The sequence below is a fragment of the Pseudopipra pipra genome, chromosome 3, assembly GCF_036250125.1.
Source record: "Pseudopipra pipra isolate bDixPip1 chromosome 3, bDixPip1.hap1, whole genome shotgun sequence".
NCBI classification, from domain to species: domain Eukaryota; kingdom Metazoa; phylum Chordata; class Aves; order Passeriformes; family Pipridae; genus Pseudopipra; species Pseudopipra pipra.
This window is the reverse complement of record NC_087551.1, coordinates 37,710,770-37,736,711: the sequence shown is the minus strand read 5'-3', so window position 1 is coordinate 37,736,711 and position 25,942 is coordinate 37,710,770. Positions and strand designations below refer to the sequence as shown.

Genomic DNA, 25,942 nt, shown 5'->3' with positions numbered 1-25,942 from the left:
CACGATTCTTTCTGCGTTGCCTTTTCTCCTCGAGAGTGATCCTGCGTGTGTTCTCAAAGGAGACAGCTGTGTTATAGGTGGTGTGTCTCCAGGCCTCCCAGTTGGAGGCCAGAGTGGACCAGTTATGGTGATCAATATGGCCAAGGCTGAGATGTTGTTTCAGGGAGTCCTTGTATCTTTTCTTCGGGGCTCCTCTCTTGCGGCAGCCAGTGGCAAGTTCATCATGAAGCAGGATCTTCATCCTTGAGACGCGCCCTGCCCAGCACAGCTGTGTTCTCAGCAACATGGCCTCAATACTTGTGACTGCTGCTTGTTCAAGAACAGATGTATTAGTCACATAATCTGACCAGTGGATGTTTAGGATTGTGCAGAGGCAGCGTTGATGGAAGCGTTCTAGGAGACGCAGGTGGTGGCGGTAGATGACCCATGATTCGGAACCATACCGGAGAGTAGACAGCACTATGGCTTTATAAACACTGATCTTAGTGCTTTTCTTCAAGTGTTTATTACGCCATACTCTTTTGTGGAGTTTTCCAAAAGCACTATATGCCTTTGCTAACCTGTTGTCTATCTCTCCGTCAATCTTACCATCTGAGGAGATGAGGCTACCACGGTAATTAAACTTTTGGACTGATTTGAGCTCTGATTGGCCAATGGTGATGTGGGGATGATGGGGGACTTCCTGAGGTGCAGGTTGATGGAGGACCTCTGTCTTCTTTAAGCTAACTTCCAGCCCAAAGAGCTCCGCAGCATCTGCAAAGCAGGATGTTAAACGCTGCAGGGCTGCTTCTGTGAGGGCAAATGAATAAAGAGGTCATAATGATGAAGGCAGGAAGGTAGCATGAATACATCCAGACTGAAAATTGTTCTACAGTGGGGAAGGACAGTACTACTTGCTTAATAAGGAAGCAGATTGAAATCAGATTTCACTATCTCAATGACTCTGCCAAATGAAACTTGTGCAGCTTCCAACAGTAAAGTAAGAGATGGACTAAGACGAGATGGAGGGAGCAAGGAGGATAATTCAGAAACCAAGGATTGATCCCACTTTCTCTGCAAATTGGTTAGATTTTCAGGCTAAAATTAATGAAACAAAATTTAAACTAAATCCAAGAATATACAAAATAAAAAATCTGAGTGCTATAGAAAAGAAGAATGCACTTGGCTTTTCATCTCAACAAAGAAAGAAGAATGAAGAAAAAAAGAAGGAAATAAAAATACTTGGAGATTGGACAAAGAAAAACAAAGAGCATTATAGGTACAGAGCAAAAAGAATCCACTGTTCCTGGGCAAGGACAACCAGCCTTTAAATTCAGTTGATAACATCTACTTCTTGACTACAAATAACAAGGGAAAAAGTTCTGAGCAACTTTCAGATGGAGAGAGCATGGCTTTGTAGCTAGGAATAAGTTTAGCTAGAAAGGAACAAGGATGGTTGCAAAATATGAAAAGCTAATTTACTAGTCTAAGCCACAAGAGTTTTCAAGGGTTCTCTAAAGGCAGAAAAAGCCACAATAGGGACTGCAAAAACCTAAGTAAATGGCTTTTATGTGTCAGAGGGAACTGAAATTTACAGTCACGAGCTCAAAGAGATGTTCATAGTTCTTTCACACTCCCTCTCTTATGCAGCATCTTCTCATCTGATAGTGCACAGAATGCTAATGCAAATGTTATCTAACCTGTGTGTTTGATCTCGTGGTACTATTTTTTTCTACATTCACCAGTGTGGCTATGTAATATATGCAATAGATAATTTTATGTCATTATAAGGCAGTTATACCTACCATACATTCATCACAGAAAGTGGTTTCATATTTGACAATGGAAGAATAAACAGAAGTGAAATCTGGCTTCAGTGCAGTTCACCTTGGACTGAGCAAAAAGCAGCAATCAAGACACTTCCTTAGGCGTACAGCAGCTGTTCAGGGGTGACCAATGGTTAGGTCCACAGATTCAGCCATGTTTCCTTCGTGTTTCCTTTCTGAGTTGTTTGAAAACCATTTCTATGGTCATATTATCATTTCAGTTCTCATCATTGGAAATATTTTTCGTTCCCCTAAAACATCAAAATTTGCAATCACATAAGAGGAAGGACCTTGAAATACTAAAACAACCCTGCAATCTATACTGATAATATCTTGCAAAGCACCAATGACTTTCACAGCAAGCTTCACTAGACACAAGACTCACTTCAAGGAAGCAAACTGCAGATACAGAATTGTAGGCACACACCCCAGCCTAACCACTTTTTTAGTCAACTAAATATCACTTTAGTTTGGTGAAGCATGTTCCAGTATATTGTTGCTAATGTTATAAATAAATGCTATAACAGTGCTTTGCCAGTCACAACACTGCTATCAATCGTCTTTCCCAGCCTCATCCCTGAGGCACACACAATATCCCAATAATTTGTACGCAGGCACCTGTGACAATGGAAAGCCAGCATTAGTTAGAGCAGAAAGAGGATAAAGTCATGAGCTTGAACTGATGATGGGCAATTTACATTAACATGAAAATATTTCAATTCTGAACATTACCAGCTAAAAATGGCATCATCACAGGATATAAGTGCTGCATCCAATTTCATCCTCTTCAGTCTGGCCTCTCTCCATTTCACTACCCAGCATTAGGGCAACACTACCTGAATAACCTCTCCAAGCCAGCAATTCAGAGGGAAATAAACAGAACAGAAGTCACACTTCTTTCTCCTCATACACAGTGCTGATTCCTGCTTCCTGCAGTCTGCAGAAAAGCAAGGAATTGCTACTCAGTAGGGCATTCTGTGGACACAGAGAGGAAAGTGCTTTAAGGCAATGATTTCACATCTAAGCAGTCAAACTTATGCTGCAGTATTCGTTCTGGGACAAAAATCCTCTAAGAGTAAGTTCTACAACTCTGGAGATTTGAGATACTTTACTCAGCTTTTGCTACAGACTGTAATAGAGGTGCCCACTTCACAGGCCCTTCCTTCCCTCTCAAACCACCACTGTCCTCCATTCTAAAAGTGAAAATGCTGTCATAATATTTACTGATATCAACTACTCATAGCTTGATCCATCAGCACGAGGAAGTGAGGAGTTTTGCTGTTTCAACATACTAACTTTCCTGCAATATTCCAAGATCTTTCTTTGGCCAGCTCTCTTGCTAAAAAAGACATTATTAATTTATTTTCATAGTGGAAGCCAAGTAGCTCTAAAACATGTTTCAAGCAGCCTTACAGAAAGCATCTCCAGGGAAAAAAAAAAAAGGCACCATAATTAAGAGGCAAGAAATCATGTATGACCTTCAAAAGTTCCAATAGGCCATTTAAAAGGTTATGTCTCTTCCTTCAAAAATAAATAATCATTTAAACTAAGGCAACACTGATGTCTGAGCCCAGTAAAGCACCCCTACCAACAAAGAAAGCTAAGCATATGATAAAGTCCAACTGGCTTCACTTAACATTAAAAAACTATTTTTGCAGATTGTCTTGGAACAGTATCTGAAACATTACAATTAAACATGTGAAGTAGCAAAAAAGGGAATGGGAAAAGGAGCTTTCTAGGGCACCAAAAGTGTAACACAATGCATGATTCATTTTTTTTCAGCTCTTTACCTCATTAAAAATGTGTTTAATTAAAAGAAACATATTTGCATTACTCTCATACAGGTTAATGTTGCTCAGGTGCTTTGTGATTTGTAATTATTATCAGTTTTAACTCTACTGTTTTAGTGTATCACCTCTGAAAATTCAATTAGATGACTCAAAAAAAAATCAAGCATCTTCACCATTCACTTGTTAGCAAACATTATTTAATCCATTCAACTTTAGCTATCAATTTACATAGTTCTTATTACCTATACCAGTGGGATGTAATACAAGGGGTTGGGCTGAGGGTCTTGTTTGTCTGTGTTTTGTTCTAAACAAAGAATTTCACTTTCTGCAATTGCCAGAGGCTATGGCAAAAACATCTCTTTCAAGAAGGTAAAATGGGAAAGAATTCTTTTCTATTTGCTCTGCCTTACAACAACTAAGTTATATCCAGGACAAGCAGAGAAACTATAGAATCTTCCCAACTGATTTCTCAAAGACATGGGGAAAAGATTGAAAATAGTCACGATTATCAGAGAAACACCTCCATTACAGACCCTTGGAGGGCTCTAACTCCTAATTATGATGCTGGCAGCATGAGTCAGTTCTGGGTTGCTGAGAAACAACCTTCTTCCTTTCCTGTGTTGTTTCCCTCGTTAGGAACACACTGGCTTCACAAAGCAAGTGCTAACTGACCTGGAAAACTCACTTCTTGTGTAGGGAATTCAAAGTCTGACTTGCTCACTGGGGCCAAATTTCACCCTTCAGCTACAGTGTACCGGTGCTGAAACAGCAACAATCCTCTTTCCTTCCTCTGTGCAGTTTCCTTTATCTCAATCCTGCTCTTTTTATTTTTTAAATACTTTCCATATTGGCATAGTGACTTTGCAGGTCACCAAGGCAGGCACTCAGACTATCTGCACAGGGCTCCAAGCAAGGCATACCTTCCCAAAGTGCAGAAAAATTCAAAAGCCTTTCTAAGGACAGCCACAGCTTCCTGACTTGGGAGGACAGGCCTGGTCATTCCACAGTTTTCAAAATCCCATTTCATGGCAAATACCTTAGAAACAGATCCCCAAGGTACACTAAGGAAAGGGGCTTTGGTCTCCTGACCCTGAGGAATCCCACCTTAAGCTTTTGTGAAACCTCATCCTAGTGGCATCCTAAGAAGCCAGGGAGCTTGTTCCTGACACATAACACAACAGACACATTTAATATGAATACGAAGACAACTACGGGAGAGAAGAGTATAATAAACCCAGGTGACACATGGAAGCAGACTTGGTATGTGACTTGATGAATAGCACTAAGACAGCCACTCTGGCATAGGGAGAAAAATAAGACTGAGAAATGTGCAGGTATGAAGCAAGCAGAAGAACAATTGGAGACAGAGTTAGGACCACGAAATTAAAGAAGAGAGACAATAGTACAAAACCTTTCTGGCCTATAGTAAATCAAGTACAGTTAGATCAAAAACAGAATAAAAGGATTTTATGGTCAAAGAGGGAGGTGCGAACACAGTAAAAGAAAGAAAAAACAGTTTTACCATGTGGAAAGGCATTTCTCTCTGAAGACTTTCATCTTTCAAAAAAGCTAGGTGTGGTACACTGGAGTATGTTTTGCATGATAGAAAGAAACTAGAAAGAATGGCTTGTAAAAATCCCAAAATACAGGAAAACATGAGCAAGTTCAAACAGAAGATGCTTTATTTCAGAAGCCAAAAGCTGTGCTTGCTTTGTATTTTGAGATATGTAGCATATAAGGCAAGGGCTTTCATACATTCCACAAATTATGCAGACCTGGGTTTTTTTTCAGGCTGTCGGGAAAATGCTGTTTCTACAGGAAAATAATATTTGATTTTCAAAAATCAGTGTTCAATACAAACCCTATTGTACAATTTGCGAGCACAGTTTCAGTAAGAGGAGAGTGTTTAGGAAAAGGACGATTGATATTTTAATCTAACAATTCTCTTCATCATTTAATTCTGGACTTTAAATAAGATTGAAAAGTAGATCCTGATGCTCTGACTAAATTCAAGGACAGGTAATTAGTCTACTTTGTGGTAAAAACCTGAATGCTAAGGAATAAGTTATTTTCTAAACACTAATCAGCACTTGAATATCGGTGCTAAGTGAAGGTGATTTCATACATACAGCTGCTTTTCAAGTTGTTTCAGTAACTTCAGGCAAAATTTCCACTGAATTCATTGAGGTGTCTGAGTTCAAAAGTTACAGACAATGCTCCATTCTCTATTTGCAGACGATTCAGGTTTTTTTTATAAAATGAAATTAAAATTTCAGATTTTTTTAAAAAAATACAGACACTATTATTCTTGGAGAACTCAAACATTAATCACATTTGTTTTCCACAGCATTTCAATACTGTTACAGACTCAAGGTATCAGCCATCTCCTCCAAGATGCTCCTCCTGAGATTTCAACTGCTGAAAATAACTCCAATTTTTTTCATACTCAGATCCTTTAAGAGCTCAGTCCTATCACCAAGTCCTTATCTTACTGGGCTGTAGAACTGCATTTCTATGGGAAATGAAAGTGGCTACTCTCTATTCACTTACTGTTGGGAAGTGTGGCACAACAGTTTGCACCAATATGGCTAATTTTCCTACCTCAAAACAAGGAGGGCTTCTTCCCTATTGCCTATTGGAAACAGTTGCTAGCCCATCCCATCCATCACAAGGCATTGTCAGAAAAAGAAGTGATTGCCTCAGGTGAAAATCATGCCTAGAAATTCACTGAATATGGAATCACTGGGCAGTGCTAAAACACAATCCCCACCCCTGCTAAGTTTCCTAACAGAGGCATAGTCTTTAGGCCCAAAGTGGTTATTTCTCCCTCACCCATCCCTATTTGAGTTAGTGCACAAGGAGAAATACTATGGCATCAAATGGATTGTCCGAACAACTGGATTGTGGAGCTGTAATCACGGTCTTTTTAAAAAGACTGCACTCTCATATCTTGTGATGGTGAAGTGCAAAAGTAACAAGGTTTAAGATAAGCTTCTTTTTTTCATTACAGTTACTGTGAATATTATGCTCAGAATTATTTTCAGACCATCATGTCAAAGATGCACTAAAGATATGCGACTCCTTCCCACTCTTTTAAAAAAAGATGGAAGGGGAGAAAGAAGCTGAACTACAACAGTTTATGAGAATATCTAATACTGAAAAAAATCACAAAGACAAGAGATACATACTTAAAATAACCTTTATAGTTTAGTACAGATACACTTTTTCATTTCCAAATTTAAGCAGGTATCCCACCTACAGATTTTATGACAAGTGCTGTCATGTTGAGAAGTCCTTGGCTCTCTAGAAATGTACGTGCTCAGCATCTCATAAAAATAGTTCTTGGTTGTTCTTGCTGAAAGAATTATTTGTTTCAGACTATAATTTCTTCTTTACATGAATCCAGACTCAGTTCTGTTTCGGTTAAATTTTAATGTGTGAGAAAACCTCCTGACTTATACAGCATGATATAATTCTGCTGACAAGATTCACTTGCCAAGGTAAAATATGCAATGGTGAGGGAATGAATAAACGAGCATACAAAAGGCTGGTAATATCATCTAATCATCTATTAAAGCTGTCCTACACGTCTCTTAAAATGTTGAAATTGCTTAGAAATCTACCAAAAACTGTTGGGCTAAATTTACTCGCACAAAAGGTGTTGGTCCTAACCTGAACTTTCCTGAAGACTTCACCAAAACGGTAAGGACTGCAGCGATCAGGCATTTTTCTGCACTTTCTGTTTTGAACTGTTACGAGCCAAGCTGGAGGTTTAGAGGTCCTATATTTTGAAACACTACCTTTTAGGGAGAAGGAAATTTTGTATTTCATATGAAGGTTCCACAAGAAATGGAGAGGAACAGATTTGGATGAAGAGCAAAGAAGGATTTACCCCCTGGAAAGGCCAACTAAAGAACTCAAGGGGAAGGTGATTCGAGAACTCTCTGGTCCTAACAAAAGGACATGAACTGACAATCCAAGGCAGTAGGTACTGGAACGGGGAAAGAATCTGGAAGGAATGTGAGAGCTGGTGTGTAGGCAGAGACACAGATTGTACATGGAACTGAAGGAGGACAGATACTGTTTTACACTGCTGAGTAATCCTAGAATCACTTGTCCACAGAGGTACCTTTCTCGGCTGTACAATCAATTTAGGCGTACGGATAAAATGTGACACAGAAGGGTGACTTTCTACATGCTTGGACTGTCTGGGTTAAGAAGCAACTCCTTGCAAACTCCTACAAGCTCTTCTAGGCTACTTTGGTGAAAATTATTATCTCATGTTTCCCAGAAAGCTCTCAGCTCACAAGCTGAAGAGGATAAGAGAGAAAAAAAAAAAAAGAAAAAAAAGTAATTTAAGAAAATAAATAGAACCATTTACCTGAAGAAGAAATACTTTCTTCCTGGAAACAAAAGGCGAAGTCTAAAGGCTGTCTTCTCTCTTTGAACAGGAAGAGTTGCTTTATTATATAACACATATCACTGAAATAAAAATTAAACACTCACAAAAGTCTTACAGTTACTTACATGGACAAACAAATCATATTAGATAGAGACTTTGCTGTGATCTAATACCAAATGATTTATTGGTTAGGGATTCCTTATATCTCTTCTATATATATATTCAGAATTGGACAAATGGGGGAAAAAAAGTGAATTGGGACTATGGTAGAAAAAGTGTGGGGTTTATGTGTGGATTAGCAGTCTGAACTTGAATAGCACAAACTTTATTATTATGCAAACCAACACTTTTTCCTCTCAAGTACAACCTCTACATACAGGGCCTTCAGTGAGTAAAAATTTTGTAAAGGAACCTAGTAGTACACTAACCTTGTGTTAATATCTATTTTCCCCCCGCTGAAATCTTCATTTTTACTTATTAAAAGAAATAAATTTAGCTTGTATCATCTTGTATTTTCACATTTAAGATTCACTGTAAGAATATATTAAAGATACAAAGTAACAAAGTATTTTTCTTGTCTACCTTTTTCTGTCAGTCACATTTTGGTGGACTCACCTGCTCTAGTTCTCTGGAGGTATCTACTTCTTTCCATTCATTACAGAGGGAAGCTAGACAGCTAGTTTAAGCTAGACATCAAACTTTTAGACACAAAGACTCCATAACATAATCCTAAGTCTCTTTCATTCAGTTTTATACAGCCTAAGTGTTTCTAACTCCTTCCTAAAGCAAAACCATACCAAAAGTCACTCAGTTCTCAGATATTCCTAAGAGCAGCTGGTACAGTTCTGCACTTTTGACTTACATACCACTACAGACCATCTACACACCCAAAAAACTTTATATCCTGCATTACCTTGTTCCAAGAAGAAAATAGGAACATTATTGAGGTGAATTGAATTTTGCACTGATGAACCAAAGTCTGATTTTACTGTTTCTTCACTTACACATATTTAAACTTTTAAATGTAGGTTGAAAGAATGAAGGCTTAAGTTTACATGGGAACAGAGTTAAATAGTCCATGAAATTCAATACTTCATAAAAATCTATGTTACAAATTAACCTCTAAAAGCTAGTAAATCAAGCCTCTAAGACATTAGCGTTGACCCTTCCCCCAACACATACCCCTCTCTATTGCTATTAATCTTTAACTCAGTACACCTCTGAAAAGATTCATCTAGACCCTTGAGGAAGCTGGAGACAATCTACAATGACATTCAAATCAAACTGACTCTCACATGGAATTGTTAACATCAAGCCAAAGTCTTCTAATTTGAACTTTAAAAAAAAAAAAAACAAAACTTCTAACTTTACTGGTTTTTTAATCTTCTCTTCAGTCATTTTCTTTGAAACAATTCAAACTAGCAACTGGCTGCCAAGTTTAGCTGGATTTTCTTCAATTTTATATGCCTCTGCATTTAAGCAAAAAAGTACTATGGAGAAAATGAGTAATTCATGTTGTAATTGTTCATTGGACTTTCAGAGAATTACAGAAGCAGCATCACCATATATGCTTATATGTAAACAAAGATAAATTATGACATACCTGGAGTAGACTAAAAAAAATGCAATGAGAACTCATTGGGAAGATTTATAATCAAGATTTTGTCTTGAATTGTTGCTCACATTTGTCTCCTAGATATTCACCCTTTTTCCCCTTCCCCCACATAGAAGAACATATTTACCTTTAGAAAACAAGGAACACTTCAGAGCAGCATTATTGGCTGTACTTTTGTCATACAATAAGAGCATGTTCCACTGTATAAGCAAATATTATCTCAAAGCAAACATCTCACACAAATGTACTGACTGTATTTCACTTCTGCTTTATGAACCTGCATCATGTTCCAAGCATGGAGGCCCATTTGCTGCCTCCTCTTCAAGGATTACGGTGCCATCAGGGCCAGAATTAGCACTTACCACCCCTAACCTGCCACTAGCCCTGCTTGTATACAAAAAATCAAAAGTGGACAAGAAAGCTACAGGGAGCAAATCTATCACATGAACATCCCACTTTAACATATTTGGCTTAGTTTGTATTAAAAAAATACCATATTTCAAGAAACAGAAGGTATTTCAGTTCTGAACTTAATTTCCTGTTTTTTAGGAAATGGCTTATTCTGTCACCTTATCCACTGCTTTTTAGTAACCCCAAAAGCACCATCCTGAAGACCAAGTGAGAGGTTATTATAGATGCTACTGCAAGCATATTCCCATTTCCGTACATAATGTGATGGTTTTTCTTAAATAACCTTACAAATCCATATGGTGTCTGATCCTCTTGGTACCACTGTCACTAGCATGAAACATACACCTGCAAAATACTTGACTTCACCAGCACCACCACCTGCAGGAATCTCTTCGTAGCAGCTCTCTTTCCTACTCACCTCTCTCATCAGAACAGTGGTATCTACAGCAAGAACAGATGTCCCAGGCCTACAAAAGGCAGGAAGGGAATGAATGTGTATAATTACAGTTAGACTCGATCTTAAGTGTCTTTTCCAACCTAAATGATTCTATGATTACTCTACACCATCCCTACAATGTTGACTGTGACTGTTCTGAGCAAGGTTGAAGAAGAGTGCTGCAAGCACTCAAGGTTCCCCCTAACCTACTGGTACCATGCTTACCAGACTGATGGCAGCACCTGAAATTTTTCAAACATCTCCACAGAAAATAAAATCTTGGTGACAGAGTTTTATTCAACCCACGGAGAATGCTGTGAAGATTACAACATGAATATACGGTTTCTGTTATAAAGAATATCCAGGAAAACCTGCTTTGCTTTCCCTTCCCCCAAACAGAGTGGGAGAAAAGTTATTTTTAAATAGATCTCTAAAATTGGAGTCTCATGGCAAGAGGCTCTAAAGGTCCACAAATAAAACTGCTAATTTTGATCACTCTGGTAATACAAATTGTTTACAGCATTTTTTATCAGTGTTCATTTGTAAGTTGTTAGGGTTGAAGAAATAGCACAGAGAATGTGTTAATATTCGTCTAAAAAATAAAACAACCTAGGTTAGAATTACCTATTAGAACTTTCATTAGTTTATGTGAAAACTTTCTTAGTTTTCTTTTTAAAACCATTCGCACAGAAATGTGTGATGTCCCTGTGATTACTATGATCACATGAAAAGTCACAACCACGACAAGTCTGTGAGGTGTAAGGAAAATCAGATGAAATATATTAGACTTAGGCTTAAAGATCAGTTCTTATCATGAATCGTATAAGTTTTTAAGAATTCTCCAAGGAGTCAGGTAGATAGGGTCATTTATTTCAACTGGGAAATACACACAAAGTTTTGCATTCATAGGACATCAAAGGATATGGGGAGCTCAAGTCTCAACATGGTATCTCTTATTTCACTGAAGATTGAAATTCAGAGAAACATCAAAAGGGACACCAAATAAATGAATATTTCTGGTGTTGATTGTGCTATGGGAAGAGCGTAGCAATATCACCTAGGCAAATTCTGCTCAGCTTTTTCCTGCACAATCCCAACAGTAGCCTGGCTCTCAGAAAGGAAAATTGTCTTTCTACATCAACTCAACAAACACAACACAAAACAAAACATAAAGTTCTTGATTTTTCTAGTAATTTTCTATAAAGAACTGTTTGTTGCACCTTAAGAAGACACTAATAATTTTAACAGGAATTAAAATCTGACAGAGCAGTCCTGAAGAAGCTCACAGGTTCACTGATGCAGAAATTTTACTTTCCTACTGCCTCTGGAATGTGGTAGCTAAAAATTACTACAGCATGATTTTTACTGGAAGTAGAAAATTTATCTTTTTTTTCTAATTCTCAGGAATTATACAGTTACACCAGAAAGCACTTAAATAGTAAGATTCATTGCAAGTAATTTATGCATTCTGTAGAAGCATGAAATATAGTTCAACTCAATGTTAATTTTGCATAATTATAATCTTGGTTGTTCAAGGAACTCTGACAATTTCTATCATCTTTAAATAGCATGGCTCCTTGGTAAGTATCAAGTCCTAACTGATCTGTTCTTTTCACAGAAATAATTACCTTACAATTTGTACAAATACACAATAATATAAATAAGGAAAAACGACTGAATTTCAATCTAACATACACCTTACCCAGGGGATATAACTGTGCTTTATTTTTTGGCACAATGAACTCTTTGAAAGATTCATCAAATAAATATGAGATAGAGCTGTCCTCTTTCTCTCAAAAGGCACTCTTTCCTAATCTTCTACTATACAAAATCAAAGCAGGATCTACTCTGACACAGGATAATCATTGATTGAATCTCTACTTACATATATGCAAAGTTTATGTCAGCAGACTCAAATTCTGACAACAACCTGTCAAACTCAACAATGTGGCAGTCAGCAAGGACAAATATTGAAATTCAACAGCAACCAGAATGAAGAAAGATAAACAATACTGAAACTAGTGACACGTCTGTTGCCAGTTACACTGGAAATATAGAACACTATGTATGAATTGTCCCAAGTCTGAAAACATGAGTGAGTCCTCTACTTTGGGTTTCCCTTCCTGTGGTAGATTTACCATTGGAACCATGAGTGCTCATACCAACGGGGTCTGACTACAACTTCTGATGCACGTGCAGCAGACCTGCAGAGCACAGGGGGCCAGACAGCATTTCTAAGCATATGTGTGAAGGAAAGCTTACTCCAACATACCAAATGGGGGAAGAGTGGCAAACATATTGATGGCACAGCTGTCACTTTGAATAAGCAGTGAATGAATAAGCTCTGAAGGCTGAGTTAAGAGACACATGTACATAAGGTTAGAGGACATTATCATTCTATATGACAGGGACATGAGACAAGTGGGGACAGAATCGTAACTGCCAAAGACAACACCATAGACAGGATGAACTTTGCTACCAGGTAATTATACTCTGCAGAAGCATCACCACCTGAGATCATTAACACAGCAAGAGGCAGAGCTCAAACACACAGTGTGCATAAGCAACTCATCCAGCCAAGTAACTGCCAGAGTTTGAATGAAGAGCAGCTGAATAAATATTTAGAAGATAAAAAACACTAGTCACCGGGGGGAAAAAAAAAAGGGAATTGCCACAAACAGCTATTGAAGGACACATCCTCTACAGTTAATCCTCTAGGACTGTCTCTCTTTAGCTTATGATTCTGTAGTGCAAAGTACAATGGCATCTTAGCCAGTATGCACAATAAAACAGGACACTGCAAAAGGAGTAATAAGGTAGAATTATTACTCAGGGACACTTTTCAGGGAGATCTCTCTGACAAGCCAGTAAAAAGAGTAAGACAATGGCATTAAAAAGACAGATGCTCATTTTCCCATAAATAGACTTAAAATGTTTCAGGAAAATTGAGGATTCTTTCCCAAAAAGTATTTAGAAGACCATGCTATCCCCTAGAAGATAGAGAAGGGAAGAAGTTTAACAACAGTAAGATTTCAAAAGAATTTAACCAGTTATTTAACCAGTTGTAAATTATTCATGAGATATGACATGGAAGCCCATTATTGGTTGAGGCCAAAAGCACCACAGGTAGCTAAAAGAATGTTTCCTTCCCTTTTCAGAGGGAGTATTTGAAGTTTAATGCAACAGAGAACAACTGGGGCTTTTATAAAACTTTTGAAGGACACAGATGATCTTCATTCCCATTTTTCCACACACGTATACTTTGCTAGCAGTACCAACCATTGCTCGGAGCACTCTTTTGTGGGCAAAGCTAACATATGATTTATTTTTTTTTTGCAATCCAGACTTCTATTTAGGCAGATAGAACTTAGACACATTTGGAAGCAAAAGGCAAAACCAGCTTTGGGTAGAGCAGGGGATTACTCACATCTCTACAGACTAGAGCTCCGTAACAGCTGCTCCTCTCTCCTACATGATGTTATTTTGTTCCAGGCAAGAGGAGATAGAAAACCCCCTGCACTTTCTCCTAGACATCCCCAGTCAAGAAAAGGAAACCAAAAAACAGAGAACCATTCCCTCTTCTCTGTCACCATTCTCACAGAAGGCCCATGGTCTCTCCACACACACAATAGCTGTAGCTCCTCACAAAAAGCATCTCTGGAGCCCTTTCAGCATAGTTGGCTCTAGCAGCTGAGCTCTGCCTTTTCTAACAGCTGCTTCTAAAGCTGCACAGCTACAGCTGGAAAAATAATTAGGCTAAACCATATTACCGTGAAGTAAAGGGAAGCCCCGTAATAATCCAAAAGGCACCTGAAAGACAACACAGTCATTGGACACCACCAGAATGGCTTCATGAGAGGAAAGTCCTGCTTATCAAACCTGATTTCTCTTTATGATAAGGTAACTCACTTGATCAAGGGAAGCCAGTTAATGTAATGTTTTTGGATTTCAGTAAAGCTTTTGACAGTGTCTCTCACAGGATCCTTATGGACAAAATGTCCAGCACACAGCTCGATAAACACATCATGTGGTGTGTGAGCAATTGGCTCATGGGTCAAGCACAGAGGGTAATAGTGAACAGGGTTACATCAGACTGGTGACCTGTCACTAGTGGGGTTCCACAGGGCTCCATCTTAGGCCTTGTGCTCTTCAAAATCTTCATAAATTGCTTGGACGCAGGACTGGAGGGCATACTAAGCAAGTTTGCAGATGATACAAAACTGGGAGGAGCTGTTGACTCCCTGGAAGCCAGGGAGGCCCTGCAGGGAGACCTCAAAAAATCAGGACTGGGCAATCTCCCCTAACAAGGGAAAGTGCTGGATTCTGCACCTGGGATGGGGCAACCCTGGATGTACCTCCAGAATGGGGAATGAGATGCTGGAAAGCAGTGCCACAGAAAGGGATCTGGGGGTCCTGGTCAATGGCAAGTTGATTATGAGTCAGCAGTGTCCTGGCAGCCAGGAGGGCCAACCATGTCCCGGGGGACATCAGACACAGCATCACCAGCCAGGCGAGGGAGGGGATTGTCCCGCTCTGCTCTGCACTGGGGCAGCTCTACCTTGAATACTGTGTGGAAATTTGGGCACTACAATGTAAGAAAGATATTAAGCTGTTATAAAGTGTCCAAAAGAAGGCAAAAAATAGTGAAGGGCCTTGAGGAGAAGCCGTATGAGGAATGACTGAGGTCACTTGGTCTGGAGAAGAGGAGACTGAGGGGAGACCTCACCACAGTCTATAACTTCCTCACAAGGGGAAGAGGTGGGGCAAGCACTGATCTTTTCCCTGTGGTGACCAGTGACAGGACCCAAGGGAATGGCCTGAAGTTGTGTCAGGGGAAGTTTAGGTTGAAAGTAAGTGTGACAATGTCATCAGGATTATAGACAGAAGAAACAGCAAGATGTTTACTCTGAGAAGGAAAGGCAGCTCTTCATAAAGCATTTTTTGGTCATACAGTATAAAAGAAACTAAGATATTAACTTCTCTGATCAACCGATCAGTTTGTCCTTGAAGACAAAGGCAGGAAACTGCATCACTGATTTTATTGAATAATTTTATAAGCCTTTTAGTGCTATGTAAATTAATTTCTCCATCTACAGTAGAGACTTGGAACCCCTTTTTCTATCTATTACAAATAAAGCACCACCACATCCTTCAAAATCCATTTGATGCCTAAAAGCATAGGAAAAAGAGGGGATGAGAATATTACCTATGGTTTATATCAGCCAATTCTGTGAGATTAGCTTGGGATTACATTTGTAATTAGAGCTACTTGTTCTTATCTCAGTAACTGCCAACATGAATACAGCCAGAGAACAGCAAAGCCTGATATGCAACAACTCTGCAGCATATTTAAACTGTTGTACCATCTGAAGGTAAGGGCAATCAATATCTGACAATAACACTTAGGAGTGATGCTCAGAGTAATATTAATTCCCTGGTGTCTTGAATTTTTGCTGCAGTCCTTCATCTTGCAGGGGCAATAACAGCATCTCTATTAGAGTCAGCCACCTTTATCCAAAAACTTGCAAAAGCGCTTGAGAGCTCTAGTCCTCTAGCAAGTCTCCAGACAGAATTCTCAACAGTTACTCAATGTAATTGCACAAACCACTTCTGTTTTGGTTTGGGGTTGGTTTTTCGGGTTGGGTTGGTTTTTTTGGGCATTTTTTTGGCTAAGTAAAAAAAAACTTCCACGGTGGTTTGGATTAACCATCAATTAAGAGCTGGCTTTTCCCCCTGTCATTCTCCTTCCTTCAGAGTTTACAAAACTACGCTCCGGAGTCCCTCCAGGGATGAAGAAAACATGCTGTAACCCTTCCAAATGCAGGGTCCAACATCACAGGTAAACCACCCAATACTCACTCTGAAGGACTGGGTACATTTTCTAGCAGTTGTGTAAACTAACCCTTTGTAGCATCTCCAACCATTTTTTTCCTAGCTGAAACTTTTAAGAAATGGTATACGAACTTGCTAATAATACGGTATGTTTTCTAGCAAACATATATGCTCAATTTATTATGCATTCTAGTTACACTAAAGCACAACATACCAAATAACACACAGAAGTCCATTATGGCTATACAGTTATTTATATTGACCAAACTTGCAATAGCAAATAAATCCCATTCCACCATTTCTCCACAGAACCTATGGTTTAGAAGAGAGAATTACACTACTTCGTGATTTGCCTTTCATATCTGTCATTCCTGTGTCTTCCATTAAGGTGTTTTATTTACCATGTGCTGGCATAATGCTAGTTCTTATTTTAGTTCTCTTAGCCAGGAAACCTAGAGAAGAGAGCACAGAATGGAAAGACACTCAAGTGGCTGGAAATGGAGCTGTGGTAGGCCCCCTGCTAGAAAATATAGGGCTCATTAATCGGAATTGTTTCTTTGTACTTCGGGCACAGAACGTATATAAAACTTGTGGTTTTCTCTTCTTATCTACTGCAATAGCACAATATTGAGCAATATTCAGAGATTAAATTCCCACCAACTTTATGAAGATATACATTTGAATAAAAATGGAATTTTCCAGCAGAAGCAGCAGCAGCACATAGTCTTAACCAGAAAATAAAGTCCAGGGAAGGGGATGGGAAAGACTAAGAGAAGCTGTGACTGCTTCTCCCCCAGGGAACGGTTTGATCAAAACTCTTACGTTCCTGGATCATGTGGAACAGAACTGTTACCCAAGCTAGAAGAGGCCAAGTTTCCATAGTTTAGCTATCCATGAAAGTGGTTCATATTCCAGTTCCAGTTTGTCTTGTTTCAAGGGATGATAATAAACTTCTGGCCTCAACTACAGCCTCTGTAACTTGAGTTACAGCTGAGAATTCTGCACTTAAAGAACTTATTGCTTCAGCCACTGAACCAAAGTAATTCAGACCTATTTTAAACAAATTATTGATGAGTGTACCTCTTGTGCCTTTTCATGTCTATGTACCATCCATTCTAAAAAGCAGTGTTCAGAAATAAACAAGCTCAGTAGCAGAGGCTGATGTGATTTTCTTTCTATACTTTATGTCTACTTGTCAATCTGAAAAACAAGACTAGAGGGTCAGAACACAGTTTTGTGTCTCATTCACGTATCTCAGTATGATCTAATTGGGTATTAGTGAGGTGTCACTGATGTAGAAGGTGGTGGTCTAACTTCAGCTGAGAAAATATATTTCCCTCCCCACCACCGTGCTAACTATAGGCCGTCCTTTTGATAGCAAAGGCTGTCATTTGATAAAAGAAAAATTTTGTGAGACCGCAACAGTAACATTTCAAGTTTTGCCTCTTTTCCTCTTCCAAAGAATTGGAAAAAAAAAATCAAGTGGTTATAAATTAAAAATTCAAAAAATGTTTCCCTTAATCACTTAAAAATCAAGTATTGTGATTGAATGCTGTTTAGGACACTTATGGCTGGCTGCACTGATGGGTAATGGGTCCTAAGCCACGGGCATCTCAGATGTTGACTTGCAAAATCTAATCTCCTTACTCATATAAAGGGTCACAAATGTTCTTGCTTGAACAGAGGACGGATTCCATACATTTCATGTTCTCAAGCTCTGCTACCCCACATTTCAGACACAAAAAGAGGTCTCAAAAGAGATTCAAACAATGTGGGCACTCAGAAAGACACAGCTATTACTCCTTAAGTATGATCATCATACATATATGTAACAAACTTATATATTGTAAATAGGTATTATATGTACAGCTTTAATATATGAGTATGTACATACATGTCTATAAAATCCTCTAACAGAGTTCTCAGTACCTACTGTTTCACTTAGATATTCAAAAGCTGGCAAGAAATTATGCCTAACACAATTAGATTTAGCCTTTTACAGATGCTTTCTGGATGCATTGTTGGGGTCTGCACAACGGTCAGAAACTACCAGTCTGGTGCCAGGAATCCTCCATCTCCTAAATCCATAATTTTTCATTTGGCTCCAGTTTCTCTTCTGCCTGGGCTCCCATCAGTTCTGTCTCTGCATTCTTTTGTTAGCAGAAGTAAATAGGGGGAAAAAAAAAGAGTAGAGGAAATTTAACTCAGTTCTTGGTTGTATGCTCCTACTTCTGCAATCCTAATCCACGGGGCTGCCTGCATCACTAGCTAGAGATACAGCAGTAATGTCAAAAGAGGGAAAGCACTTCTGTTTGGTATTTCAAGTCAGGCAGTGAGAGAGCTGGACACTGCCCAGCTTAGATGCAGGTAACTCCTTTTTACCATATCACATTTCAGATTCACCACAGCCTTAAAGCAAAACAGGCTATATTTTCTGGAATCCTCCCTGGTCAGCATCATACTTCAGGGGCTTGCTGCCACATGTATTATTTCAGACATAAGACTTTCTTTTCTTTTTAACAGATTTCTCTACAGACTAATTTTTATCCAATACTTATTTTCCCTGAAGGGCTAGAACTTTACCTAATACACTGACATACAATCAGCATAACCACTGCAAGCAGAACTCTGACAACACCACTTTAAAACACATTGTGCAAAATCATTCTCCAATTAGCCATGTTTATAGTATGATTTGTGAATAAGGGTATAGATTTATCAAGCAGTTTTAAGAAACCACATTAACAGAAAAAGCTTAAAGGATTAGTGGTGGCCTTACATTTATAATTGTGATTTTTTTTCTGTGAAGAGTTCTAAGGTGTTTTTTCATCTTATTTTTGCAAACACTCCTGTATTGCTCATTCCAGTATTTAAGCAGAAACGAACACTTCCTTACATAATCTTAACTATAATTCTCTTCTGTTAATTATATCTTAAATTCAACACGTTACAAATATTTGAAAGGCATCAATCATATTTGCAAAAACAATTTATCAAGACCAGAATATCTAACACAAATGTTAGTCACTTTTTCTACAGAATTTTGTGTGCTGCAAGAAACAGATTGTACTTATCATATCATCAAAAATTTACTGTCAGTTTATAAATATGTTAAGCAGGAGTATTTCTCATGTAAGGAAACATTCTTAGTTCAAAACCCAAGAAAATTAAAAGGGAACTCTAATAAATTACAGCACAGCAGTCTCCCCTTTCAGAAGTCTGAAGACCAAATACCAGCTATTGTCCAATGTCTTCCTTGGTACTTTAAATACTCAGCTTTCCTACCACCTTTTACACATATAGACTTAGGTCACAGTACACATACAATAAGACAACTTACAGAAAAATGTACTAATCAAACTTCATCTCGTAACAACAAAATCTCAAAGTACAGCTAGCCATTAACAATTAGGGTAGAACAGATTTGCATGAGAAGGGCCTCGTCCTGAGATCTTGGTAGAATGACTTAAAATACAGCACATAAAATACACTACCCCCAACTGCCTTCCTCCTATGAAGCCTCTTACTGCTCTTTCTTCCCTAACTTTTCAGACATTCAATCTTGTTCAGCCTCCCAGGCTACCTGAATCTTAGTAAGGTTCTCACCACCGCAACCCAACACCTGTTCTTTCTTTCCTTGCACTGCTACCAATCACCACATCTCCCTTATGTTACTTCAGAGCACTGCTCCCAGAATCATCTTCTAATTCATTGTCAACCTTCATTAGCCTCCTTATTCTTCTCCAAGTGCTCAGATTTAATCTGTTAGTTCCTCCAATATTTAGCCTTACTGTATCCATCAGATCTAGTTTTCAGCCATATGTTCACCTTTGTTAATGATTATAGCCTCGGCTTATCCCTCCTCAAAAGGTAACTTTCTACCATAGTGTGGATAGTAAATCCCTGACAGGTAGATGACCAACTGTGATGACTGCTGCTGACTGACCAGGAACCACCTTGGTTCCTCTTTCCCTCACCAGCTGCCACCCTCCAGTTGTACCTTGGTTTTCAGATGATTAAAATTTCCATTAGGCCTTAAAGCACTTTGCATAACAAGGCTCCAGATTCATTGTCCTTTTGATGCTACTACAGCTGTGTAAATCTTAAGTAATGACAGGGCATATGAGGTGGTTTCTGGAACATATGTCCCAGCGCTGCTGAAGTAGTCTCTAGTACCAGAAGATGGTGTGAGAAATTAATAGTTGAGATGAGACGTATAATCCCCCGTCACGAGGATGTAACAGAAGCACAGCTAGATGTGACCCCAGTTTATAAGATGGTACCATCCTTGAGACCATTTAAACAAAATGCCTGGTAAACAATGGGAAAAAAAACTTTATACACACGTGCATATAGATGTATATCTTCATTCCTATTTAGTTTATATTTTATGCACAGTTATGTCTGACTCAACACTTTTCTTCATACTCTTTGTATCTTAATGTGCACCAGAATAAATCAGCTTCAGTTCCATAAGTTCTATTAGTTTTATCTCCCAGCATTTTCTAAAAGTGGCTCCTGGTGGGTCATATAAAATAAAAGCAGCTTTTTACAGGAACAACAGATTTATAACTTTAATAAGACTGGCCTCCTTCCTGCATTAAAGTCTACAGTACACAACAAATCAGATTAAGCAAGCTGGTATCAAATCTGAAGCCAAATGCATTTTTGAGCCAAACCTTCATTTTCTGAAGCAGTTCAAGCTTATTTTGAAGATGCTAAATTATTGATAAAGAAAATCAACTCTTTTTCCAGCTCAAGCAATGTCATATACAGCATATGCAAAAATAGCTAAGGTAGATTTGCTGTTTTATTAACTTCACAACCCTTTAGAATTAAATTACCTACTTATTCCTGTTTAGAACACAGATAAACAGTCACTGCCAACAGCTTAACAACTTTTAACTTCAGATAAAATGTTTGTCTGAAAGTAGACTGTCAGAAACAGACAAAAAACCATGAGACACCTGCAGACTCTTAAGTTTATTTATTAAACTAGTATTATTTCACCAATATCATTAAACTCAGACACTTCAGTAAATAAACTTTAATGCATTCTGTTCTGACCATAAACAGTTTTCTCAAAGGAGCTGAAATAATAAAACATATTCCATCCAAAGAGGCAACTGAAGAACAGCAAACAATCTTGGGAGAAAGTAGGCAGGATGGCAAGAACAGTTCTTTGTGCACAGTGACCTCCCCTAAACAAAAAATGGATGAGTATCTACATATATCCTTTTGCTTAGACTTGCTCCATAGCATATCAACTATTTTCAGTCCCTGTGATTTTGTTCAGCATCTATCTCCTAGCATTTCCAGAGAAAAATCTTAGGCAAAACAATGGATATTATGATGTTACCTTTCTTAAAAGTATCCCAACCATTGTAGTACAAGATACATAAAAGAAGGAAATAAAATTATGTTACCAATCTTTCCTGTTCTAGAGTAGAACAGGAATTACACAGAATTGAGTAAGCAATTATTTACAAAGAAGCAACACCCACCCTCACAGAGATAGATAGATAGATAGATAGATAGATAGATAGATAGATAGATAGATAGATAGATAGATAGATAGATAGATAGACAGACAGATCTCCCAAAAATACCATAACTATCCGTTTTAGGACTTAATGATATCATAAGGTGACTTAATGGAGAACTCTCTTGAGCTTTCCTGTTGAAGATGTCCAGTTTAGTATAAAATACACAACTATCCGACAGAGGAAAAACTCACTCTCCAGGTTAGTTAATCACTATGCTTCTCCCAGCAGACACCTTGGACGATATACCCCATTGTACTTTTATACACAGTAAAACAGCCTGAACAAAGAGCTGCGTGCACACAAACAGAAATATCTTTTGCCCCCTGAATATCCTATCAGTTAGAACACCCTCCAAGACTTCTCTGCCAAATGCAAAAAATCCGTTCCCAGTTCTCTGATGAGCGTCCTCAGAACTCAGAAAAAGCAGATTTTTTTCTGTAAGCAATGACAGCCAGCAATGCTGCAACTTCCAAAATGTTCCCAAATGAAACCACTGAGCGAAAAAAATGCAGTTGCAAATAACTACTAAACAAGTAAATGCATATTTTTATGAATAAAGAGTCTTTTAAAAAATCCCTATTCAGTTCTAATATGAAATCCATAATAATGGTAAGTTACAAACACCTGCTTTTCAGTCAGCCACAATTCGAATGTGAGATAGCACATATCCAGACAAGAAAACTATCTGAAAAACATACAAATAGCCCCTCATAATAGAGTGGAAATAATCCCTTTTGTTGTAAATAACTTTATAAGCTCTGATGTGCACGTTACTGTTTCTGATCTAATTAAACCAGAAATCTGCCGTGGGAGCAAGCTCACCTAAGCGCTCCAGAAAGAGTTCATACGCCTGGGCAAAACACAGCCATTTGCAGAAGGCAAATAACGAACGTTATTTTTCCTTCTCCTTCCTACTTAACCACTTATTGCACACGCCGCCTCTCTGCCCGGCGGCTCCCCGGCCCCGGGCGGGTGAGGGGGCAGCGGGGGCAGCAGCACCCACCCCTTGCCGGACTCTCAGCCCTTGGCAGGTCACCGCCGCCCATCGCCACACACGGACCGCCGCCGTGCCGCGGGCACACGGCACCACACGGCACCACACGGCACCACACGGCACCACACGGCACCACACGGCACCACACGGCACCACACGGCACCACACGGCACCACACGGCACCACACGGCACCACACGGCACCACACGGCACCACACGGCACCACACGCCTCCCTGCCCGGGGATCGGAAGGCGCCCGGGGATCGGAAGGCGCCCGGGGCCGCAGCCCTGCCCGGGGGCCGCAGCCCTGCCCGGGGGCCGCAGCCCTGCCCGGGGGCCGCAGCCCTGCCCGGGGGCCGCAGCCCTGCCCGGGGGCCGCAGCCCTGCCCGGGGGCCGCAGCCCTGCCCGGGGGCCGCAGCCCTGCCCGGGGGCCGCAGGTGCCCGCCGGTCCCCCCCGCACCCCCGCCGGGCCCTCCCGCACCCCCCGAGCGGCCGCGCCTGCGGGACCCGCCCCGGCCCGGGCACGGCTTCGGCGCGCGAATCGCGCAGGCGCGGAGCCGCCTCTTTCGTCCGCGCGTACGCGGGCGGAAGGCGCGCCGAGCGTGGCCGTTCCGCGGCGGGATCGCGGGAGATCCGTGCGAAATCCGCGCATCCCACACCTTCCCGCGGGGAAGGGATGGCGGGGTTGGGCGCGGCGCTGGCCGCGGGGCTGCTGGTGAGGCTGGCGCTCGTGCTCTACGGGCTGCACCAGGACCGCGCCATGCGAGTGCGCTACACCGACGTCGACTACCGGGTGTTCACGGACGCGGCGCGGCTGGTGAGCGAGGGGCGCTCGCCCTACGGGCGGGCCACCTACCGCTACACGCCGCTCCTCGCCTGGCTCCTGACGCCCAGCGTGTTCCTCGCCGAGCCCTTCGGGAAGCTGCTCTTCGTGGCGGGGGACCTGGCGACCGCCGCCGTCGCCTACCGGGCCCTGCGGCGCCGAGGGGCCGGGGCCGGGCGCGCCTGCGGGTGCTGCGCCGCTGCCTGGCTCCTCAACCCGCTGCCCATGGCCGTGTCCAGCCGGGGCAACGCCGAGGCGCTGGTGGCGCTGCTGGTGCTCGCCACGCTGTACTGGGTGGAGGCGGGCAGCGTGGGCAAGGCCGCGGTGTGCTACGGGCTGGCTGTGCACATGAAAATCTACCCCCTCACCTACGCGCTGCCCATCGCGCTCTACCTCCGGAGCGAGGACGGGGCAGTGGATGCAGGACGTGACAGAAAGGCGAGGTTTACGTTTGTGGTGCACATCTGGCAGCTGTTTGTAAAGATGCTGAACTGCGATGTGCTGCTTTTTGCTACGGTTGCCGGATCCGTGCTGGCTGCCTTGACGCTGGCGTTTTATCACCTCTATGGCTGGGAGTTTTTGGAGCATGCCTACCTTTACCACGTGACCAGGAGGGATATCCGTCATAATTTCTCTCCCTATTTCTACATGTTGTACTTGACAGCAGAGAGCAAATGGAGTTTTGTCCTGGGGCTTGCAGCTTTCCTGCCCCAGCTGCTTTTGCTCCTGGTTGTGTCTGTAGCGTTCTACAGAGACCTTGCCTTCTGTTGTTTCCTACACACTGCTATTTTTGTGAGTTTTAACAAAGTATGCACATCCCAGTACTTTGTCTGGTATCTCTGCCTTTTGCCCCTCATAATGCCTAGTATTAAGATGTCTTGGCGTCGTGGTGTGCTGCTTCTCTTGATATGGTTTGTTGGACAAGGCCTGTGGCTTGCTCCTGCATACTTTCTGGAGTTCAAAGGATATAACACTTTTTTACTTATATGGTTGGCAGGCTTGCTTTTCCTTTTTATTAATAGCCTCATAATTGTTCAGATTATTTCACATTATCAAAAAGAAGCACAAGTTACAAAAAAACTCAAACAATGGTAATAAACAAACCAAAATCCAGAAACAGCCCTTCTGTCCTTGACAAGTCGTTACATACCACCAGCACTTTGTTTAACTAGATGTGTGTGCCTTGTACTAAAGCACACTGTATGTAAATATTACTGTTTCAGGGTGGTGAGGACACTGACTGGCCTCAGTTACCCTGAGCAGCCCCAGTCCTGCCCTGAGTAGTGTCTGCAGGTGTACCTGTCTTCCCTGTGGATCTTGAAACTGTGTTGCAACCTTATCTCCAGCACTGTCTCCTAGCCCTGTGTCCTGCTGCTCCTGACTGGACTCCATGGAAGTATCCTGGACCAGTTCATCATTTTACTGAGTCTGAGACTGTGAGTGGACTCTGTTAACCCATGTCCCCTGACTTGTTTTCACCAGCCATCTCCAAAGACAGTGTGACTGTGCCCCGGTCTGTGACAGTATGGCCTGTGCTGGGATCACCCCCAGTTCCTGTTTGTACTCCCTCATGGAGCAGCCCCAGCACCCTTATTCTTACTCTCAGGGTTACTTTGCTTGTTGAGGACTATGGCCTCTGTCTGGAATAAGACAAAAGATTATAAAGGAATACTGGAGTTTGACAGTTTTGTACATTCCACTAAGTCAGTGAGGTGTTTTGCAAGGGCTAATAATGAATGAATATAAGGCAATCACTTAATGTGTACACTGGAATTTATTTTTTCTTTTGTTTTCACAGTTACATTTTAGCTATGCAATGTTTGTGGCCTGTACCTGGTCTTTATTTGGAGAAGTAGTAAAAAAGTGGTTATTTCAAACGAGTCATTAACTCTTTGAGACTTTTGTTTTAGAATTCAGATATGCCACCCTTTCACTTACTTTTGCATTTGCAGCGCTGTTTGAATTTTTGAATCGATTTGTTACCCTTGCCATGGAGGAAGATTTTTCCATATACCTGTCACAGAGCACAGAGATGTATAAAAAAAAAAATATTTGTTTCTTTTTGCCGTGATCTAGGAAAGAGACCAGTGCCTTAAACTGTGGTTCATTGACAGTTACTGTGGATGTTAACAGTGGAAAATGCTAAGAGTCAAAGTACAGCTAGAATGGTACCTGTGTCCCAAAAGCAGTAGGGTTTATACCAAAACAGTAATTAGAAATGAGTTTCTCAGCAGTTCAGTATCTCTACTACTAAAAAATAAATGAAAAAGTGAAAGGAGTTGAGTAA

The 25,942-nt window shown here is 40.6% G+C and overlaps 2 protein-coding genes across 13 annotated transcripts in view; one reads left to right on the top strand and one right to left on the bottom strand.

Moving 5' to 3' along the window:
- Positions 1-23,711, bottom strand: part of RGS7 (regulator of G protein signaling 7) — a 265,193-nt gene extending 241,482 nt beyond the window's left edge. For 4 of the 12 annotated variants that reach the window (XM_064648709.1, XM_064648711.1, XM_064648713.1 and 1 more), the window contains exon 1: positions 23,689-23,710. The gene's annotated coding sequence lies outside the window, so the exon portion shown is untranslated. Of the gene's footprint in view, positions 1-23,688 lie in introns of all 12 variants that reach the window. The other 8 variants (XM_064648714.1, XM_064648715.1, XM_064648707.1 and 5 more) reach the window with 3 other exon arrangements.
- PIGM (phosphatidylinositol glycan anchor biosynthesis class M) lies at positions 23,315-25,535 on the top strand. The gene has a single exon (XM_064648729.1). The coding sequence runs from the start codon at positions 23,509-23,511 to the stop codon at positions 24,748-24,750; it is 1,242 nt and encodes a 413-aa protein (XP_064504799.1). The 5' UTR covers positions 23,315-23,508; the 3' UTR covers positions 24,751-25,535.
- The last annotated feature ends 407 nt before the right edge of the window (positions 25,536-25,942 follow it).